The sequence below is a fragment of the Mesoplodon densirostris genome, chromosome 17, assembly GCF_025265405.1.
Source record: "Mesoplodon densirostris isolate mMesDen1 chromosome 17, mMesDen1 primary haplotype, whole genome shotgun sequence".
Classification (NCBI taxonomy): domain Eukaryota; kingdom Metazoa; phylum Chordata; class Mammalia; order Artiodactyla; family Ziphiidae; genus Mesoplodon; species Mesoplodon densirostris.
The window spans coordinates 75089675-75112108 of NC_082677.1; the positions used below are offsets into that span (position 1 = coordinate 75089675).

General features: G+C 44.1%; 2 protein-coding genes across 2 annotated transcripts in view; one reads left to right on the top strand and one right to left on the bottom strand.

Moving 5' to 3' along the window:
* The window catches only part of COL4A2 (collagen type IV alpha 2 chain), a 635121-nt gene that overhangs the window by 67486 nt on the left and 545201 nt on the right, over positions 1-22434 (top strand). The gene's annotated exons all lie outside the window — the stretch shown is intronic.
* IRS2 (insulin receptor substrate 2) overlaps positions 996-22434 on the bottom strand; it is a 29070-nt gene continuing 7631 nt past the window's right edge. Inside the window, exon 2 of the mRNA XM_060080033.1 lies at positions 996-1712. Coding sequence (XP_059936016.1) covers positions 1708-1712 — 5 coding nt within the window. The 3' untranslated portion in view covers positions 996-1707. The remainder of the gene's footprint in view (positions 1713-22434) is intronic.

Below are 22434 nucleotides of genomic sequence, written 5' to 3' on the forward strand. Positions count from 1 at the left end.
AAACTAACATGGTATAGTTTACGCACTGTTGTGCTGGGTGACTCTCTAGAAAAGTGAAACTTGGAAAATGCTCAGGGCGATCACTTTACATTCAACTTTGTCTTGCGGTACAATCCTCTGTTCTAAAAGGTCAGCATGGCAGGAGAAAGACTTTTGCATTGCGATTAAATATATGTTTAAGACATTGAATTTTTTGGTCTTCCTCTAGAAAAGCCTCATTTTATGAATGCATTATTCTATAGTGATATCTATCTATATATTTATATATATTTTTCTCCCCCCCACCAAAAAAAAAAAAAACCCCAACTCGTATCTCCAATGAATTCGTGTAACCTCTACAGGACTCTCAGAGAAGAGGCACTGGGGACCCAGCCACGGGAGGGAGGCTCTAGAGCTCCCCCAACGTGTCAAGGCAGCAGAGAGATGACGTGACATCCTGCAGGCCAAGGGCAGCAGTTTTCCCTGACACCCGCGATAACTGCCACCACACTGATATTTTCAGCACACTGAAAACATGTAAAATGGGGGTAGACTTGTCGGGAATTTTTTTCACAAGTGACATGTACTGTAAGATTGTTTTTCTTCTTCTTTGTCTATTAATAACATAGGGGCCAGAATGCCTCTTTTATCAGTTCCTTTCCTTTTGTGTGTGTGTGTGTGTGTGTGTGTGTGCTGTGTGTTGCTGTTGTTGAGGGCAGCCTCGTTACCAGACACAATAGCATCATAGTAAAGATAATATATTTTAAAAGAAATCTGCCAAACCCTTGACCAGTCTTGAACCGCTAGCATGCCTACGTGAATTTTTGGTTAGAGAAATGCAAGCTCAAGATTAAGGATAGCAGAGACGTTTGAGCTTGTAAATAGGATCAAAGGCGTTTGCAATTTGAAGTACCTACATAAACATCTACAGAGAGAAGATTAAACAAGTCTGTTAACGGTAAAAAGAGATATTCACCCCCTTCCCAGACCCTGCCCCTCCCACCCCCCATCCCCCAATACAGTTGATGGTTTTCCAAAGTAGGTTGCTTCAGTTACATATAATAATTATTATTTATCCATCCATCTTCAAAGTCCAATCTCAAATTTCATCTCCGTTGGGAAACGTCAGTCCCACGCTGGGCTCTGTCTGTGAGTAAACACGCAGGTACCTGGGTTGGAGTCTGACAAGCAGCTGTGTACCGGGCCTGTTTGATGAGGCAGATGACCGCGCTGGGACTCTAGGTACCCAGAGGTCCTGCCGGCCCCTGACCACGCCGATCTGGCTTCACCTGGAACTGAGGTAGGACGGTGGTAGTTTTGAGAGGATGCCAGTAAATACCAGATTTTACCACTTTAATGCGAATTGGTATAATCTCCTAGCATGCTGAGGGATATATCTGCTTTGCCAAAATGAAAGTTAAGGAGAAATTAAGACACTGGCCACAACGGAAAAGGCCGATGAAAACGTCCAATTTTCTCGTGAATCACTCCTTCTGCTAATTTTGTGTCGAAAAACAAAACACAACACGACCAGCACAAGGATGAATGCCCCCTGTGGGAACGAGGGATAGAGATGGTTCCACGTCTAATCCAGAGGCGTCCACACGTGGTAATCGCTCAGATTCAAAAGGAAACTGAGCAGCTGCAGATTTTTAAAAAACGCTGAGCATCTTCTGTTCATGTTTTTCTCTGATGTGTATCATCACGGGGATCAAGCCAGGCAGATCTTCACTCTGAAAGAGGAAGGAAAGAAGTCAGCGGGACTGCTGTGCACACAGAGCCATCCTATCACGGGAGACAAGGTCCCTCTTAACCCTCCTTTACCATCCGTGTCACTTTCAGGAAATGATCCGCTTTGGGAAGCACACTTTTACTCATTCGTTTTCCAGAGACAAGTTCAATGGGGAAACTCCCCTTTGGATTCCCCAGAAACAGGGCCACTGGGTTTACAGTGAGTTGTGAGATCCATAAAGTGAGGCTCACATGTTCGATGCAAGAAAACCATTCACGATTCTACCCTTGGGAGAGGGGCTGAGCGACCTGGCAGCAGCCCCTTAAATGCCCAGGTCTCAGTTCTTCGTGTGGACAAAGGGGGAGGAACCACTGCCTTCCTCACAGGGCTGCAGAGAGGATGAAAACCACGCCACGGGTCACCGCGTGTTCTCAGCTGCACGGATAATGCCAATGTGGGTCACGGTAAGAAAGTGGGAGAAGTAATACGTTCACACCTCTGCCCTCGGAAAACCCTTCCCACTGGGTACTCTATCCTGTTGCTAAAACGACCCAAGATTCCAAAATAAGCCCCCGTTACACACCCCCTTCCTCTGCCCTTGGGCAGAGCCAGCAGGACCCTCACCAGCTTCAACTGCTCCCCTCTTTCTGGGCTGAAAGATCAAACTTCCTTAACTTTTTCCCAGTCCCCAATGTTTTCAGCATATTTTTACTGGATGTGTTTGTCCCTTTAGAGGACACACCAACTGGAGAGACTGACATTTCACAGCATCCTGCCTTTTTTTCTTTTTAAGCCTCTTGGCTTTTCAACAAAAATGCCAAGTTGTTCATCACTCCCCGTGCTGGTAACTACTCGGTCACATGCATGCCCGGTGGGTCACGCCCCACTGTAAACAGAACAGTGTCTCCCTTTGCAGCTGTAGTTACTTAACCTGCACCTCTGAATATTCCTCTAAAATCACTCAGAATTCTGTGCTCGGTGCTCACCACACTCCTGGATTTGCTTTGTTTGTGTGTCTACTTCTTTTCTGTTCATCTTGAGTTCAGAGGACTAATCCCAGCAAGAGAGAAACTTCCAGTATCCCACAGCCAAGAGTAAGCACCTGCTCTGTAGCCCGGCAGTACGCAAACAAGATCCTGTGTAGACACGTGCTGTCTACACGCAACATAAATACTGTATCTTTTCATGACTTGTTCAAAAGTTCCTTACAATGTGACATTTTGAGGCAGTGCCACTTTATTATTTTTAAAGAAGCTTCGTCCTTTAAGAAATGTAACAAGTAAACGGTTCAGCACATGAAGCTTAATGGAGAACTGGGTCCCAAAGTTCCTCCGAGGCAAAGACGTGTCTCCAGCTAGTTTATTCATTATCGTGATTTCTGGTCCTAAGAGACTCTGGTGAGAACCTAACGGTTCGTGTCCCTTAAATACAGGCATTTGCTAAAATCCACCTGGACTTGAGTCTCACCCTAAACGAGTTTGCATTTTGTCACTCCGGCCCTGACTGTGAAAAGAATCTGACGGCCACCCTAGAGGTAGTGCTACCCTGTGGGTCCACTTTCAGAAGGTTCCTATTCAGAGTTTTATTTTTACACTAACGATTAGCTAAATGTACCTAACTGTCTCCTGTTAACGCTAAAACCCCGTTACCTTGAAAACAGCTAAGCAAGTAAATTCTTTAATCCCTCAAACTCAAACACACAGAGTTAATTATTGCTGAAAAACTTACATTCCTTTACTGCAAACTCATAGGGCCATGGACATTTTTGCTCTGTTTTTAAGGATGCATTACTGCTATGAAATAACTATCATTAGATCGTCATGAGCTCTAATCAAGTTGAATGTGTAACTTCACTTTTTTGAAGTACAAACAACACAATTGTCAAAACCTTAATTTCTAAGCACTAGCATTATGAAAGAAAAGAGCTGCTAAGAAGCAAGGAAATGATTATGCATTTATTCACACAATGACCTTTCAACATTACTTCCAATTCTGCTCCGGTGCAGGGCCTCTGTGAGGCACATGGGAGAATGATGAGGAAGAGAATGGGAGTCACATGACAGCTGTTTTCTGGGCAGGGAAGGAAGCAACTCTTTCAAAGGTGCGCTGCCCTCTGCAAACACCTGCATTCTGAAGGATGCTCGACTGCAGTTACCAGCAAAGGGAGAAGAAAGCTCTTCCAAGGGCACAAGAGAGATTCGGGCTGTCGGCCACCCAGTGAGCCAACTTGATGTGGGGACAGTAAGGAACATGGTCCCCTAAGATGCTGAGCCGTGGACCGAGCAGCCTCAGGCTTCCACGGAAGGGAAGGGCCAGGGATGTGGTCCCACACATGGCCAGGGAGAGCCACGGATGACTGGGGAGAGAGGCTGAGCGCACGCGCACGCACGCACAGGTACCATCACAGGGAGGGGGATTCGTTCACGGCACGTGGGGAGGACGTGAGCAGCCTCAGGCCAAGGAGACCAGAAAGAGGACGGCCACCAGCTCAGAGACAGATGTCTGGGCGAGAGCTGTGCAGTGCTTCAAACACATATCTAAGCGGATAGATGTGCCCTGGAGCCAACACATCGACCCAACGTGGATGCAATCTGTCTCCTACTGGGTCAGATAACAGTGGCCTTGCACAGACACCTCGAGGCAGAGAGCCTCCGCACAGCCCCGGAAACGTCAGTCCATGCCACCCAAGTCACCTGCCACTGAAGCCTCTGGGGTTCACCCCCAACTCACAGGGAGATCCTCCTGCACGCACTCCAGCGAGAATCCTGACCTAGGATCACCAGGAGGGGGCCACTCAGGGAAGATGCCTGGGATGCGGGGCTCAAGTGCGCCAAGCAAGCAGGCTCTCTGCGGTCAGGGGAGCAGCCAGCCAGCAAAGCCAGACCAGCCTGCCACGAACCGCCTCTCACTGCTGTCACTCTATCCCGTGTCCCAGGAAGACGGGGACGGAGGCAGGAGCGGAGACCTAGGAATGTGAGCCCACTTTTGCCTTTTATTTAGTTACTTTTAAAGTAAGTTAAATTACCCCTCCCCCTGAAAATTAGTCTGGTTCAGCCAACTAGAAAAAAAAAAATCTTCCAACACTGCTAGTCCATCACACTCAACCGTTAAATATGTATGCTTCGTAACGATGAGATTCCAGCAAAATTTTACTTATTTTATGACCTATGTTAATTCTGGAGGCAAAGAACCAGTGATTAATTTCATGATTCCTCCACAGTGAATATCATTAAGATGGGAGACATTCTCTGAACTGTGAGGGTACAGGGGCCACACAGAGAAGAAATAAAGGCCAGAACCACACCATGTGTTGCTGGTGAACACAATTACAGAGTAACACACGCCAGTTCTGAATCTGCTCCTAGATGTAATGCTTCTAAAATAATTTAAATTTATTGATACACATTGCATTTGTGGTATAATTACACACTACTGTTCTGTAGCCTAGACACTGCTTCGTAAAGAAACTCATTCATGGAAAGCATCAATCTAGAGTTACTTGATTGAAAAAAAAAAAACCGTTCAGCACAAAGACTGAAGTTGTTCCATACGGCATGTCATGCAGCCCAGCTATCCTTTTCCTTTTCGCTGTGACATATGACAAATGACGTTCATACAAGGGGTACGGTTCCTTATGCAGTTATCGTAACTCCCTCCGGACCAGCGCTAATTCTGCCCTTTCTCTTCCATTTAAAAGACCAATCAGAATGCAAATGAGCACGGGTGTTGTCAACAAAGGCCCCACCTCCAATTTGCTCTATTTTACAAAAAAAAAAAAAAAAAAAAAAAAAAGGAAAGAAAGAAAAAGAAAACAATCACTGAAAAACTCGGTCCTTGAGACCCAGTGGGGAAGCTCCCTAGCCACGGAAGGCTCGGATGTCAGAACACGGCCACATCACACCACCGCCGAGCTGGCCTCCAAGATCGCACACACTTCAGTGGAAAATGCAGTGAGCATCGGGTCGAGAAGGTTTTAGAAATCAATCAGGTAAATGTGCTCTGGCAAATAAACTCAAGCAGCATTCTGGGAGCATGTTCTGACTCACGGCTCTTTTTTTAATGATTTCTTATGATTATTTGAGTTTGGATGCAGACAGAGTCCCACGTGGGGCTCCACGGCACAGCAGGAGGGAACGGGGCCTCGTCTCATGGGCCTTGGGTGAGCAGCACTGGACAAAACAGACAGCAAACCCATGTAGCAGGTACAAATGACTTCATATTTTCAGGCAGATCTGAATGAGGAGCAGTGCAGACACTTATTTGGGTGACAAAAATGAAACATTATACTTAAGATTAAAATTTATATTTCTAGTAGCAACTATGATTGAAAAAAAAATAAACCCTATGGCGAGCCCAAACATGTCCTTCAGGTCCATTGAGACTGTTTATGTTAAACACAGAATGACGGGAGAAAATAAACTTTTCTGTTACATGAGAAATTCCTAGAAAAGTCAACCTGATAATTCAGTATCTCCTCACTTTACTAGAAGCAAAAACACTCTTAGAATATACAAAAAAAAAAAAAAGGTAAGGTCGGGTGTGATAACAAACAAGCCAGGGATTCTAAGAAAAACGGCTACTTGAACTTTGCAAGTGGAAAAAAAAATAACTTAAAAGGAAAATATGGAAGCACAGGGTCCCCAGGACAAACAGGCTCAGTAAGTGACTTCACCACCCCGACTCGTGAAAGATTCAGAAGCTTCTTGGAGTTGAGCTCATCATTTCCACTGACAATTAAAATCATTTCATCCTGAATGCTTGTTATTAAAGACATTTCCCAGCATCAAGTTGCAACTTGATGTTAATGACACAACGTGAAACAGGATGAGACAACCAAGTTTTCACGTGAGGCTGGGGTTAATGAAAGGCATCGCTCCTTCTTTAGCTCTTGTTTAATCCTTCACATAAGACCTGTCTTAATCACCAAAGACTAGAGCAATCAGGTGTCCTAGACTGTTATCGCACTTCAAATTTCCCCCCATTGTCCAAGTTTCACCCACAGCAACCAGCATAAACTTTATAGTGAATAGCCTACACCAACTTTATGTTGTAATACTTAAGTATTCATTCCTTTTCTGTTTGTTATAGAAAAGTCTGGTGTGTGGATCCTATAAGCTACCCTTTTATGGCAAGTATTTTCTAGCATCATCGGAGAAATATTATCATGCCCTAAAACAAACACCCGAGAGGCAAAAATGTCCTTAAATTGCTGGTGGACCCTTCTCTTAAATTATGAAACGTCAGACCTTTTCTAGGTAAAAACCAGATGAGGGAGCCTTGGTGACTTGCCCGCTGCTTTGGAGCTGATCAGCAGGAAAGGACGATCCTTAACTTCTCCCAGAACTTTCCTCACTGCTGCACTGCAGGCCGACAATGCAGCCCCCATTTTTGCAAATAAAAGACGGGAGGACTGGGGAAGGAGTGAGAGGAGGTCTGGAACTTCCATTTGGGTCCTGGAGTTTAAACCTTTACACGGTACCATCAGCTGTTTATAAACTCCCCAAAGACACCAAACCCTGCAAACTGTGCGTTTCTGCTTCATGCACCTATCTCTCCTGCTGGTCAAGGGCCTGGACCACCTCGGTCCCCAGCATACAGCACATGCCTGTTAGGTCCTTGACGAAGCTCTGACGAGCTAAACAGAAATAAAAACCCATGTGGTTTATGCCATTTCTCATAGGCAGAAAAGCAGAATAAAATTTTCTAAAGGAGCACAGAACTTTAGGACTGTCTGAGGCCCAGGAGAAAAGAAAACCTTTGTCATCTCACACGAGAGTGGCCTTCTAAGAGAGAGGTCAGCAAAGTACAGCCAAATCGGGTCCTTGCCTGTTTCTGGAAATAAAGTTTTATTGGAACACAGCCATGTTCACTCACTTGGACACGGCTGTTTCTCACTTTAACAGTGGAATTGAGGGATGGTGACAGAGACACTGTGTCCCAGGACACCAGGAAGACAAGGAGGGGAAAAAGCATAAATTTGTGAAAGTTACAACATATATTTCCATCTGCGTGTTACACCTGGAGACTAATTGATACCCCCTCTGAAAATTATCGGCAGGCTTACGTGCTTCAGAGATGCAATCCCATTGACTTAAAAGCCTGCTATCCTGTTACAGACCCTACTGAGGAGGAAGCAAGTCATAAAATCATTTATGAAGCTAGCACACACTTTAGGAATTAGTTTTCCTTACTCTTCCATTTGGTATTCCATGCATAATCCCACAGTACCGAATAAATCTGATTATTACTAAATATATCCTACAGTACTACTTGAACGTAAGTAAAGTTATATACGTTAGATCTGCAATTCAGAAAGGGCCCAAATCTCTTCTCTTGCTTGAGTCATTTGAGAATGTGACTATACGCATTATGTTCCTACCCTCTGAAACAATATTTGGGCCAAGTGATGGAACTTGTGTTAAAATTGCAAATATCCTATGAACGGTGTAATTCTCCCTCGGGTGTATATTTTTGTACACTATAAAAATGTTTATATTGTGTCTATCTGAGGTTCTCAAACCTAAATATTATAGTTTTGCTATAAATTTAAGGGAATGCAGAATAACAGTTTGTTCAAAATACATCCATCCCCAAATATCCTGTTACGTATCATTCAAATGAACCGTTCTTTACTTCCAATATTTAAATATTTAAGAGTTGCTACTGGGTTTTCTTCATTTTATAATTTGATACCTTTTTTGTTTTTATTATTGAAACTGAAATCAGCATTTTCTGGAAGTCTGAAATTATGCCAAATATAACTCAAATCACCTCTAGAATATCACTAATACGAAACGTACTTAGGAGTATAGTTAAAAAGGTACACCTTCAGGAATCTGAAATTTACTCTGGTTTATACATAATGATAATGCAATAATTTGGAAATGTACTGAAAACGGGATTTGTGAAGTGCCTGTCTGTCATTACAGAAAAAAAAGAAAAAAGAAAGGATTAGAAAAAAAGGGGGGACACATATTGTGACCCACGGCCAGCCCAGCCAGTGACCCGAGCTGTCTTGCTGGGCACAGACCCACAGAGCCTGAGCAGTCTCAGCTCCAGACTGCGAGTAAATTCTCTCCCATGGATGACACCTCCCTGATATGGATGCCAGCGTCCTGGCTCGGGGGTAATAACACACCCTGTGCAGACGGGCACCTGGCCTTTACATTGAGATGCAGGATCTCCCAGCAAAGAGGAGGCTGAGGGCCGTGTCCTTTGCCCTGGCACAGGTGGACACCCATTCCTACCACCGGCCACGTCGGGAGCCTTGCTGGGAGCTCAGGAAGGACTCAGGGCAACCGTCCCCACGGCTCAAGGACAAGCGAGTGTGGAGAGCCGCTGGCCTCACCAGAGTCGGGGTCCCCAGGCCCAGCAGGCAGCACCCACCAGGCTGTTCCCTGTTAGGAAAATGGGGACATTATTCTTCTGCCCTAGATTTCTCACTGGGCACGGGGAAACTACCAGAAGAGATTTTTATGCATACAGTATATAACTAAGTAGTACAAACAGAAAAAACATATATACACACACAAAAACTGGTTTTTCCACACACAGTAAGCACGTGCTGCTGGCAGGATGTGCACCTTGGGGCCGGGTCCTTCTGCCTTCTTCCCTCACCTTTAAATGATGTACACGTGTAACCACACGCTGTGTTGTGAATGACAAAGCCCTAGGCCGGGCAGCCCTGTGCACTGGGAATCTCTGAGCACATCCATCTGCCATCACGGCTTCTCCTCCATTCAAAACTACACCCATGAATGACATCACCAGCAACTGCAACTTCAAGCAGTAAGTAAACAAGCCATGAATGCACAAACACGAGGGCAAAGAGCTCTCGGGAAAAAAAATGAATAAACTTGTTTTCATTGGCTAGAAGCAGAACAGAAGCAGAATTGTATTTTTTTGTGCGGGGGCGGGGTAACTCAGGGACATTTAAGGCTAACAGTTCTCAGACGCTGCCCAGAGCACCCTGCCTGGGTGCTTTCTGCACGCCTCGTGCACAGGCCGTGCGTGTCTCTGCATCACGGAAGAACGCACACATCCCTCTCCACATCGCACGGCCCTCGAGCAAGATGCCGGAAGCCGGCAGGGCCCCAACTAGGCGGGGCCACCGGGCACAGGACCTCTATTCTCTCGGGGGTCAAACAGGGCGGTGCCCCATAATGCAGATAGACATTTAAATTCCTCTGTGAATTCCTCTGTGGCCGATGAGAGCGATTTACATCCAAATGGAGTACCCCTGATTGAAATTTCAGGAATGAAAAGTGGAACGTGCGAAGTTACAGACCATCTTTATCAAGTGCATTTGCTAAGAAATAAAGTAAGACAGCAGCAGCCGACAGCCACTCCTTCCCAGGAAAGCGGGGCCAGGGGGACCCGGGACCCAGGCCCCGGTGCCCCAGGCTGCAGACCACCCCCAGCTTCCCCGGCAGGCAGCGCCCGGACCAGCCAGGTGAACCCGCCCTGCACGCTCGTTCAGCCCAAATGCTGAAATGTTTTTAATGTCCTTCACAACTTGAGCCTCAGCTGGGTACACCTGCTGAAGAGAACATGTGCAGACTTGTCAGAGCCTAACCTAGACATTCTGCTTGCTCGTTTGCTGGGAGGGACCCTGCACACCAGGGGCCTCGGACCCGGGACTTTCAACGCGCCATCGGGAGATCCGCAGAAGCCTGTGGTTGGAAACTTTGGCCCCCAGCCCCTCCTGGAGGGCCCAGGGCCACCAGCTGTTAGAAACGGAGCAGGGAGGTGCCTGCCACTGCCCCCAGGTGGGAAGCCTTCATGCCCGGGGCTGGAGGGCACCCAGTCCTGTCCAGACGGTGACACACAGGGGGACGCTGCTGAGACACCCCTGATCACAAACCCGTCTCATCCTTCCCTCTTCTCCAGGGAGGAGACAGAGGGCAGGACCAAAACACCCGGCGACATAACGACAGCTTTTCCCAAACTGCTGAAGGCCTGGAAAGGTGGGAAACGACCCATCCATTCGCGGTAAAGACGGCATTTCCTACTGATTGACACGAAAACCTTCCCAGGCTCCAAAAGCTGGGCAGGGTTTCTCTACGACTTTTAAGAATGGATTTAAAGAAGACATGCCTTCCCAACCACCTCTTTAGAAATCAAAAACACAAACTCCGGACTGAGCAGAGGACCACTTGATAGACCACAATGACACCCAATACAACACACACACAGGCCCCTCCCCTCCAGAAGAGCATCACGCAGACAGGGATGTCCTGTCCGGAGAGGTCACTTCGGCCTTTTCACATCTAGCAGCTTTATGACTTTGTGACACTTGGTCTATATGAATTAACATAAAATAACTTATTTTCTCCATTCTCCTTAGAGGGCAGCTGGCCATTTTGCAAAATCTACTCGTTGTATCGAACTGAACGTGAATGGGGCGTAGGCTTCAAAGTGACCTAAACAGGGAGGAAAGAAGCAGAGTGAACTTGCCCATTCACTGTAACTGTTACTATATTTACAAATTGGTTGTTTCAATATGCTCACATAAAGAAATATTAATATTTAGCCATTGTCATTCTTTGGAGATAAGCTTGAATTGGAGCCTTATTTGACAGTATTAGTATTTTTTGGATTTTGTGGGGGGTTTTTTGGGGCAGGAGAGGGCAAGTGCTATTCACTAGTATTTTTGTCATTGATTTTATTCTCTTTCAACAACCAAAAACTTGAGGGAAACAACCGTAAAACTCAAGCGAAAGAAATCAAGTCTAATTCTAAAGTGTGAGTGTACAGTATTTCTACAATTTTATTACTTATAATAAAAAGATTTGGAATGTGTAAAAAATTGGTTGTTTCAATATGCTCACATAAAGAAATATTAATATTCAGCCATTGTCATTCTTTGGAGATAAGCTTGAATTGGAGCCTTATTTGACTTGCCCATACTTCACACATTTTGCACAGATCTGACAAGACTACGCGTGAATCAAGTTATTTACAAGTCTATGCTAGCAATCTGCTTGTAGGGCGAGGGTGGCAGACACAGAGGGGGAAGCACAGCCCCCCGGCCGTGTGTCCCCGCTGAGACCCTGGGTGTTGGTCACAAACCTCCCCCAACGCGAACACGCAGCCTCCCGCCATCCGCCCATTCCTGCCCTGACTCCTTACACATCAAATTCTGAAGAATGACTTTAAGAGACCCATGAGCATAAGCGTGTTTCCTAAAATATACGCTGGACAGAGAAAATGCAAATTTCACACTTCCGGTCTGGACAAAGTAATAGCAACCCCTACGAGAAGGAACAACTACTAATACAGTAGAAATAAGTAATTAGGATGAGATCATCATTTTTCTCTTGTTCGAATGGATGAGCTTCTTTAAGACACTTCATGCAGGCCATTCCTTTTTTACGTATCTCAGAAAAATTAAGGAAAACTGAGCTTACGTTCTGAAGGTAGACCTAAACCCATGTCAAGTGCTTAAAGTGACATAAGCTACAAATAGCCACAAAGTCCACGTACTAAGGGTGCGGTTTCTCCACAGACAGGCTAGAAGGAGGGGAGGGTCTTTATACCACACGCGGTACTAGCTTTTCTGGACGCCTTACACCCCTTAACTCCAAGCTCACCCTCATTGGTGCTTTCACGTTGAGGCCCAATCTCCATGAAATACACGGAATAATGACTTTTCTATCATTTTAGTTTCCCCATCAGCTGATGAAGGAAATCAATTTGTTGCAGAGCCTGAATTTCGGGCTCCTTACTGGAAAGCACCCTGTGCGGATGGATGCCCTGGGGAGGAGGAGTTGGGAGTAACTTACCCAGTTTTTCAAAGGAAGCCACTGGGGGTACTGAGAAGACACAGAACCAGGAAGCAGCGAGCGGACCAGGGCATCGTTCCCTACAGCCCGGCAGAGGCTCCCCTGAGGTCCACTGCTAGACCCCTTCACCCTCGGGTGGTTCCTTTAAAAAATAAGGGTAAGAGCAAGAACGTTCCCTCCTTGGAGGTTCTGAGGATGAAACACCATCTAAACATGTCATAAGGTGCTTTACAAATACGTCTGTGTAACCTAGCATGTAATTCCACGACTAGACACTTGTGCTCTGATGGCACTGTTTATCTTGTGACAATTTCCCTCTGCCTTCCCCAGTGCAAGGACATCTCAGCATCTTCCTTCCCCTAGAAACTTTTAGGTCTTTTCACCTTTTACATAATATTTTTAAGAAGGAAAGTCAGGAGTTGACATATACCACGCTAAGTGAAAAAAGATGCTATGGCGAAATGATATGAAAAGTTTTTAAACACTTCACATACTGTTCCAAAGAAACTATATTTTCCGTCTTGGCTGTTGAACATGAACAGTCTTTACAGTGGTTGACCAGGCTCTACACGTCACGGTTCATTGTTAGTTCCTTCTCATCACCTACTACTCTCTCCCTGCTCCCTCTTGGTCAGCTACACGGGTCTCCTCCTGATCCTGGGACACACCAGCAACTTTCTGCCCCAGGGCCTTTGCACAGTTAGTCATTCCCTTTGCTCCTATGGACTCTCCCCCTAAATACCTACAGGACTTGCTTCCTCTCCACCTTCTCCCTCTCTCTTCCCTTTGTTTTCTGGAGCACTTGTTGCCACCTACACTACTTCATGCTCCGAACACATGTCAACATTACATTTATTTCCTTGGTTTCAAAGGTAGGCTTGAAGATTCGGTACTTTTGGTTTTGGGTTGTTTTTGTTTGTTTGTTTGTTTGTTTTAGCTTGGAAGCCAAACCTCTTTCTTTCTAGCCTGCACTGTAATATTTTTCAAATGGGTGAAATAGTTTACAAGTATGCAACATGTCACAATTAGCATCTCTGTAATGAAAAAATAAGAAAACGTAAACATTTGGTTAAATCTGAAAGCTGAAGGAAGATCTAACCTTCCCTGCCTCTGTCTCTCCTGCCCACAGGCCACCTTTCTATCCTCCCAAGGAGCCCTTAAGGGAAGTTCCTGTCATTTCTTTGTTGCCTTTTTCGGGGAAAAACAGATAAAACACACACTTTTTAAAAAGGCTCAGAGCTGCCTGCACATGGTTTCAGGTATGTCTTAAGAAAACAGAACTCTACTTGGAAATTAATAGGACGTCTGAAAATTAAGCAATTTTGAAGCCTACACTATAAATAGAACTGTGATCACATGAAATGTCTGTGGATCATTTATGAGGAAAAAAACTAACTAAAATTGAAATGCTGACTTCTCATGGACAGGCAGCAGCACTGAACCCATCTTATGTGTGAGTTCTCTCAGCTTTGCAGCTACGGATGCGTAGGGAAAGCTGATAAGAGCAGGGGTGAGTTCTCGGGAAGCTTCCCGTCGCACAGACTACAGGTGAGCATCCTTCTTCACCAAGAGCTGAGGGTGAGCAGGGAAGACTCAGAAGGAACGGGAAAGGGAGCCCACTAACCTCGTGAAGTTTCTGGAATCCGAAGGCTAACAGCAAAGACAGAGCACACAGAGAAATACTGGGAGTTCTGAGGCGAAGCTACCCAGAGCTCAGAGAGGCTGACAGCTCGGAGCCGGGACCCAGCAAGATCAAACCTGTGGTTTCTCAGAGGAGAAAACTGATGTGGAAATTCCACTTCATTGGATGGACCCCAAGTGTGTGGGGGGGACTGGGGGCACTATACGTTTGAGTGGTTCCACCAGACTTTTCCAGCAAGGACACCTGCAGTCCCAGCAGGGACAGCCCATCCTGTGTCTTTGGCCAAGAACGGTTCAAGAATAAATTCAAAGATGAATTCTGAACATTCCAGCTGAACAGCACAGACTCCAGACTCGTGAAGACGCATGCTTATCACCCAGAGTTATTCTAGGAACTGAGTTAAACGCTCCACGCGTTTAACTTGGGTTAAACTTGGGTATTTTACTGCAGTGCTTATTTCATTGAGAACTAAATCTACTCATAAACCAGCATTACCCACAAGCTAAACTGCAAGTAACAGTAAGAAGTAAAACGGAATTAAGATCTGTCTATGCTACTGTGTCTTTACAATTTTGATTATGACCCTCAGCACCAAAATGTCATTCTATCAGTATTTGGAAGCTACTGTAAACTTTCAACTTGAAAAGAAAATGTTCATTTCAAAAATTTGTCAAAATAAATAAAATCGAAAGAATGTTTCAAAATTCATGAATGTTTGTATTTATAGAAGTGGGTCAATATTTCATATCGAATATTTCCACACGGTTCATTATTAAAAGTTTAAATTTTTTTTGTTTATTCAACCAGTTAAAGTGAGTTTTCTGAAACTGACTGATATAAATGTCCACTCCTGGTTTTATAATATTCTAAAGAAAGAAGAAATACAGATTTTGCAGTTTTGCAACTAAGATATCTTGCGAAAACGCACCTAAATATTTTCAGCTGAACTGTGCATTTCTTATAAGTCTAATTGGTGAAGTAAGAAGAGTTCTTTGTATTAGTTTTACCAAACTTATTTGATAAAGAATTTGTTTTAAAAATTTGATATAGGGCCTCCCTGGTGGCGCAGTGGTTAAGAGTCCGCCTGCCGATGCAGGGGATACGGGTTCGTGCCCCGGTCTGGGAGGATCCCATATGCCACGGAGCGGCTGGGCCCGTGAGCCATGGCCGCTGGGCCTGCGCATCCGGAGCCTGTGCTCCGCAACGGGAGAGGCCACAACAGTGAGAGGCCCGCATACCGCAAAAAGAAAAAAAAAAAAAAAAATTTTATATAACTGGAAGAGCTTATGAGTAGCTCATGGATTTGTTTTCTGTTTCATTTGCATAATACCAAAAATATTATTTTAGGTCCCTTTCATGCTGGAAAACACTTTTTAAATTACCTGCATCATATAAGAATAAAACAGAAGCATGACACCACCACAAATCACAGTAGCAAATTATCTTTTAAAAAAATGCATCCAGGCTGTGGTACAGGAAACTGACCACTTTCCCTTTCTAGGAATTCTTGTTGCCTTAGTACTTCAGGAGCTCTGGTTGTACGTCCACCTCTGATTTTCAAACAAAATCACTGTGCACAACAGCCTCTAGTCCATGCCCTGTTTAATCCTGCTTACTACCTGGAGTTTCTAAAGTACTATATGCACAGTTTTTAAATTTAGTAAGAACGTCCTGGCCTGTTTCCAAAACTTCTCCCCCACCTCACAATTCCCTCCATCCATCCGTCCATCCGTATATCCATCCATCCATCCATTCATCCAGCCACGTCGGGCTCTGGAAGCCCTACAGGAAGAAAGAAGCAGGGGACCACAGGGGGCCTGAGCTGGGCCTGGCAGGGCAGCAAACGGCTGCGTCACTCACATGATGGGTTGGGGAGGCTTCTACGACCTGGGGATCCACGGGCATCAGACGGTCACTGACCTCAGCCTCTATTTTCAGTTGCTTTCCATCACCAGCACAGGGCTGGGCAGCCAGAGCTCCATCCCAGGTCCTCCGAGGAAGACAAGTTTTCACAGAAGGGATCCAGACCTCATCCAGGGAAAGACTACCGGGTTTACTCACAAACACGCCCCACATAGCACATCAGCATTTTATTCCCGTCCGCTGTCCACCTAACTGGGAAAGTGCTCCATAGAGCCAATGCCCCATGACAGGGTCCTCTGAGCTTTGCTTTCTTCTTATCCTGAGAAGCAGTTTCATTACTCCATTCATTCCTGATAGGGGGACAAGCACTCCCGTTTTGTTATCCTGCGCCGCTGGCCGACAGCGATGCTGGGTGCATTACTGGCGCGCATGGCTTCTAATGGCAGGCGTGTGGCCGAGGCCCCCGTCTGCTAGGAAGGAAGTGCTCTCTCTGCGGATGCTGGAGAGACTGGCAGCTCGTGTAAACACAGCCCTGAACCACTCCCCAGAGCACAAGGCTATAGATTCCCGACCACGTTTTTTCAAACATGGATAGCTGGTGTGTAAATTGTTATGTTTGTTTATGTCTTCTTTTATGCCTTTCAAAGGGGGGTTAGAATCACATCTTAGGAAGGCAGTGCCTTCTGAAAAACCATTTCTCATCCCATAACAATGAAGTTAAATAAGTTTTTTCTCGGAAAATCATAAAAGACCTTAAAAACAAGAAGGGCACTGGTGAGATAATCCACTTCCCAGAAGATCACCACCTAGCGACCACTGATTATTCATGGGTCCTTAGGCAAATTCTAAAACTGGTCGTTTTCAAATAGACTCATCATCACATAGAGTGATGACTCATCATGAAACAGTTTCTTAGGAAACTGCTAATGGCCTTATTTAATGATGAGTATAGAATATTTCACTTAGAGAAGAAATGCACCTTAAGGACCCCTCAAGGAATGACTGAAAACACAGCCCCATTAGATGTCAGATCAGTGGCCCAGGATGACCCACTGATAAAGAAAAAGGACTTACATTCTCCCAGATCATAGAGGCCTTTCGATTTGAATTATCCCAAGAATTTTCTTTCTTCCTCTTCTTTTTTTCTTTTTTTTAAACACACGTCAGCATAAATATATTCTGAATGCTTGCCAGGCCTTCACCCTCTGCCACATCAGAAAACACTGCCCACGTGGGCACCAGCAGCCTATTTCTCTAACTTACAGCATTCGTCCTCATTCAAGTGTCTGCTTTTCTCTAGTGCTGTCCGCCAGCATACCTTGTAGTATATGCATGAAGCAATTTCCTGCAAGACTCCAAAATAAAAAGACAAATAGCACTTCTACAAACAATAAATCATTCTAGAGGGAACAGGCCATATGCTAGGAGAAAGGTATTCATCTCCACACAAAGGCCCACAGAGCCAGAGCAAACCCTATTCTTTCCTGATAATATTTACAAACATCTCTACCCACTAATTAAATCAGTGACCTTGGAAAAGACGCCTGACCTCCCTCGGCCTCTGTTTTCACAACCTTAAAATGAGTTACATTAGACTGATGGTTCTCAACTCCTCTCCCTCAGAATGACCTTGTATTTTTTTTTTCCTGTCACCACTCTGTGTGGAGAGAGTTTTCAAGTATTTGGTGGGGGGGGGGCGGGTATCTTATCAAGTACAATATACAGTTTGCTTTACTAAAACAAAGACAGCTGGAGGAATGTAAGTTTTCCAACTCTGCAGACTACTGGAAGTCCAGGAAGAGAGCCTGAGAACCCCCAGAAGAGACGACCAACCAACATTTTGATTCAGCTCTAAAATTCACCAACATCACAAGAGCTTTGAAAACAATGTCGAATCCTGAGCTCTTCAAACTGGCAGGTGTGGAAAACAGTTTTAAAAATGAGGGGGACTTCCCTGGTGGTCCAGTGGTTAAGATTTTGCCTTCCAATGCAGGTGGTGCGGATAGGATTCCTGGTCAGGGAGCTAAGATCCCACATGCCTCGCGGCCAAAAAACCCAAACATAAAACAGAAGCAATATTGCAACAAATTCAATAAAGACTTTAAAAGTGGTCCACATCAAAAAAAAAAAAAAGAGGGAGCTTTCTCAAACTAACATAACCTTGTAAATCAACTGCACTACAATAAAAACTAAAAAATAAAATAAATTTTTTAAAAATGACAGAGCTTTCCTTTATTGTCCAGTCTTCCTGCTTAGCTGTCCCCATCTTACTCTGAATGAATAACGTGTGGAAAAAAAGAGAGAGAAATTAAGTAACTCCCACCAAGTGAAATAAAAACCCAACTGTTAAGTTGAAAGCTGCCTAAGGCCGATCTACAGTAAAATCCCAAGGTCACTATTGTATAGGAGCTTCCAAAGTAGACAGTGTGTAGGACTTGGATAAAATGGGATATAAAATAAAGAGCACTGGTAAAACAGCATCTTCGTGTGGTTCAACCCACCACTACCCTTTTCTGTCTCAGGGATTCCCAGGCAAGTCACTGGGACTCTCTAAGCTTCAGGTTCCTCGTTCCAAAAATGGAGATCCAGGCGGTCCTCCTATGACACAGGGCTTTTGGAGTATTACGTGAGACTTTATGTATGAAAATGTCTTAACGCTATAAAGTAAAAAAAAAATACTTTTTGGATTTTAAACACTTGTTTTGATTGAAAGGGGGGAGGGGCATGCAATTGTCTTTCAATATTGATCAGAACAATGGTTACGTTTTCACCATCTCATCAACTTTAGTAGCATTCTTTCAAAATCATTCACTGTCCACCAAGTTTTGGGGATTGTTAGTTACACTTATAATTTGGAGGCAAAAGATGGGTGGATTTAAGTAAGTACTTTTGAATTTGCATAGAGAAAGCACTATGTTGCATTCATAAATATTAAAGATTATGCACTGATTCTATGCAAAAGTGAAAGTCATTCTTGAGCTATACATATGGATTTTAAGGTAATCATTAAAATCACTAATATAATGAACTCTATCATAATACCTATTTTTTTCACATTGGAAAGATTGAAATTTAGTACTATACCATAGTAACTCACTCAAGCAGCTGTACTAAAAATACCATATGGATAGATTAAAGTAACACTAAAACTACAGTTATACTTAAGGTTATAAAGTTTTAACACGATTAGAGAACACATTATCATTCAGTATTGGAGCTTCAATTATGAAAATAATATCCACATCCAGCCTCTTGGAGCACAACTGGATGAGATATTATGAAACTACACACATGTACACACACACACACACATCACCCCAAAATAGTAATTATTTATTTCCCCCAAATTTGGTACTCTTTAAAATTGATACTAAAAAGCCCAGTATTTACAAAATGCTGTACATGTAATCATTCATCTTTAAGGTATATCATGGATCACAATATTTGACCAAATATTCCAAATTTCAGTAAAATCACCATAAGCAAATATCGTCTCTGGGCATAAATACCACGTATGGCATAAGAAAACTGGGCCAAGTCTGAAGACATGTTTGCCTGATCAACTTTTACAAAGTCTCTGGACAGGTAAAAGCGACTTGATACAAATTTCATATTTCCTAGTCCAATAGAAAAGACATCCAGAGCTGCTAACTTAACCGTTGTATCATTTTGTAAAAGTGCAGCCTGTAAGTCTTAACCCAATTCCATTTCAGCAGAATGCAATGAATTCAGTTCTGATGCAATGAATTCAATTAAATGAGACGGCCAAGCACAGAAGTATCTTGTATAATTCGCACCCACAGAGCAAAATGCTAGTGTCCAACATAGACTCCAGCTCTCTCTATTCACACTTTCTTCTGTGCCCGTTATTTCAGTGCACAGTTCATGTAAGTCTCTGCAGCCATCTAGAAAGAAATGGAATAATCAGGAGCAATTATCAGCCTCAGCATTTCCTCGATCTTGAGTGATGACTTCACCAGTTCTCTTCAGAAAAAATCTACCACTGAACTCTGTCTACAATAATCGACCTTGAGTGATTCAGAATAATCACTGCCACCTTGAAGAATACGTTCAAATTAATGAAATTAACACAGAAAATCTTCCCACTGAAATGTGGCTATTCTCATAAAACCTACCACCTGATCGATAACATGTTTATAACCGCTGATCTTGGAGATTCAGAAAATTCCGTTTGGTGGATGAGAATGCCAGCATTCAAAGGCCTTGCCCAACTTGTACGGAAACATGCATTCTGCTCATGTCTGCAGTAGATAAAGTCTGCAGAGAATTCACCTATTACAGGAGCCCCAGTGAAGACCGGGCTGTGGGGAAGGGCACGTTGGTCCGCTTTCCTCTGAGCTTCCCCAACTTGGTGTACTTGGCAAAGCAGATAAAGGAGTCAAGGTACATTTTCCCTTACGTTTCTGAGGTGAAATGGGAACACCTGATTCTGTGCTACCCAAAAAAACAAAACAAAAAGCCCTCTCCACTTGCCAAATCTGATACCAAAAGTTAACCGGCTCTTGGGACTCTGCTTCTACAGAAAACGCATTAGTGGGAATTTTAACAGAAAACCCATTATCCCTGTGCTGGTCCTGAAACTTTCACAAGTTCTTTTCAGAAAGAGATTCATTTTAATACTAAGAGTTCTAAAGAAAATAAAGCATTAATTACCTATGAAAATTCCTCTTCTGGGGGTTAGTAGGCCTCTGGAAGAACAAAAGAATCAAACGCTGGAGGTTTTCCTACCCAGTTTGACAACCAGACAAATCAAAACAGGGCAGGAGTGATCACCCTCATTAAATCAACCCTGAAGAGTGAAGCCCCAGGCCAAACAATGGCCGATTCAGCAACTAAAAGTTTAAGGGTTCTGTTTTCCTCATAAGGTGCCCCATATTAGGAGCAACACTGTCAATTTTAAAAAACCTATATTCCAGTTACACATTTTCATCTTGACACTATCTCTTACAACCACTTCGTAAAAGGTCATCAGAAAGTACGGTCCTGATATAGTTTCAGGATCAGACGCTCTTTTCCTTAATTGTTATTTTACTATGTAATTTAAAACACTGCTTCATGACAATTGATAATTATCTATGAAAAGAAAAATCTCAAGTGAAACAAAGAGGGAAAAAAACAATGGTTCTTGGAGACTGGAATAAAACCAGCCACCAAAACAGAAAAGGCCTGAATTTCTTAGGAAGGTACCGGCTCCGTGTTTAGCAGCTATGAGCATCCTGGTTTCTAATTTAAGAACACCCGTTTACAAAACAGTGTCTTTCCTGTATACTCTCATGGTTTCAAGGTAGCAAGCATCAGTAGCATCGCTGGATTTATTAACACGTTACTTTTTTTTTTTTTTTGGTACGCAGGCCTGTCACTGTTGTGGCCTCTCCCGTTGCGGAGCACAGGCTCCGGACGCGCAGGCTCAGCGGCCATGGCTCACGGGCCCAGCCGCTCCGTGGCATGTGGGATCTTCCCGGACTGGGGCATGAACCCGCGTCCCCTGCATCGGCAGGCGGACTCTCAACCACTGCGCCACCAGGGAAGCCCTAACACGTTTCTTTAGAGGAGCTGAACTGCTCCGGATGTTGACAACCTCCTGGGCCTCCCAGGGGCCCCGAGCACAGGAGGAGAGGGTTCTAAGGACCCCATTCTACAGACAGAGAAAGTGAGAAAGAGGGATTAAATGGCTTTCCTCTCTCGCACATGACTCACGAAGAACAGCAACTAGACACCTGGTTTCCTGATTCCTGGGTTAGTGTTCCACACACCCTGCTTCCTTCTCCGAAGTACTATTTTGGTAAAGGTTTCTCTTTCAATAAAGGAACTAGAACAAGCCATGTGACTTTCATTCAGGAAAGCCTCTGTGTGTTTTCATTAGCACCTTAGTTGTCTGTTCCTGGGAACGGGGTGGGAACAGGGCACGGATGACCTTATTATGACAAGAGCTAGCCAACCAAAGTGGAAAAGCATGCACGACAGGAAAAATAAAGCGTGTGTGGTTTGTCAAGTCATCTCCTTGGAGTTCTAAAAATATTCAAGTCCCTGGCTTTAAGACTTCAAAAGACAATACTTTTAAACACGACTTGTGGACTGTGTTCCCCCTTCAGGAACAATTGTGTTGTTCTCTCATCCCTTGATTCTTTCACTGTGGGAGGTGAATAAACAGTCCTTTTATGGAACAAATTTAAATACAGATGCTTTCCGGTAATTCTTATCTAATCTGCCTTGCACCTACACATAAACCAATTTTGGAACAAAAACCCCACTAAAGAGGAATAGTAAAATAGCACAGTTTATGGTATACACCGATCTATAACTCTAACAACCAAATATATAAAGTTCATTTTAAAAAGTGGTTTTAAAGCACAGTAAGTTCAGCAGCATACAGTTTCAGTTCCCAAACAACAATACTCTAAAGATTGCTTATA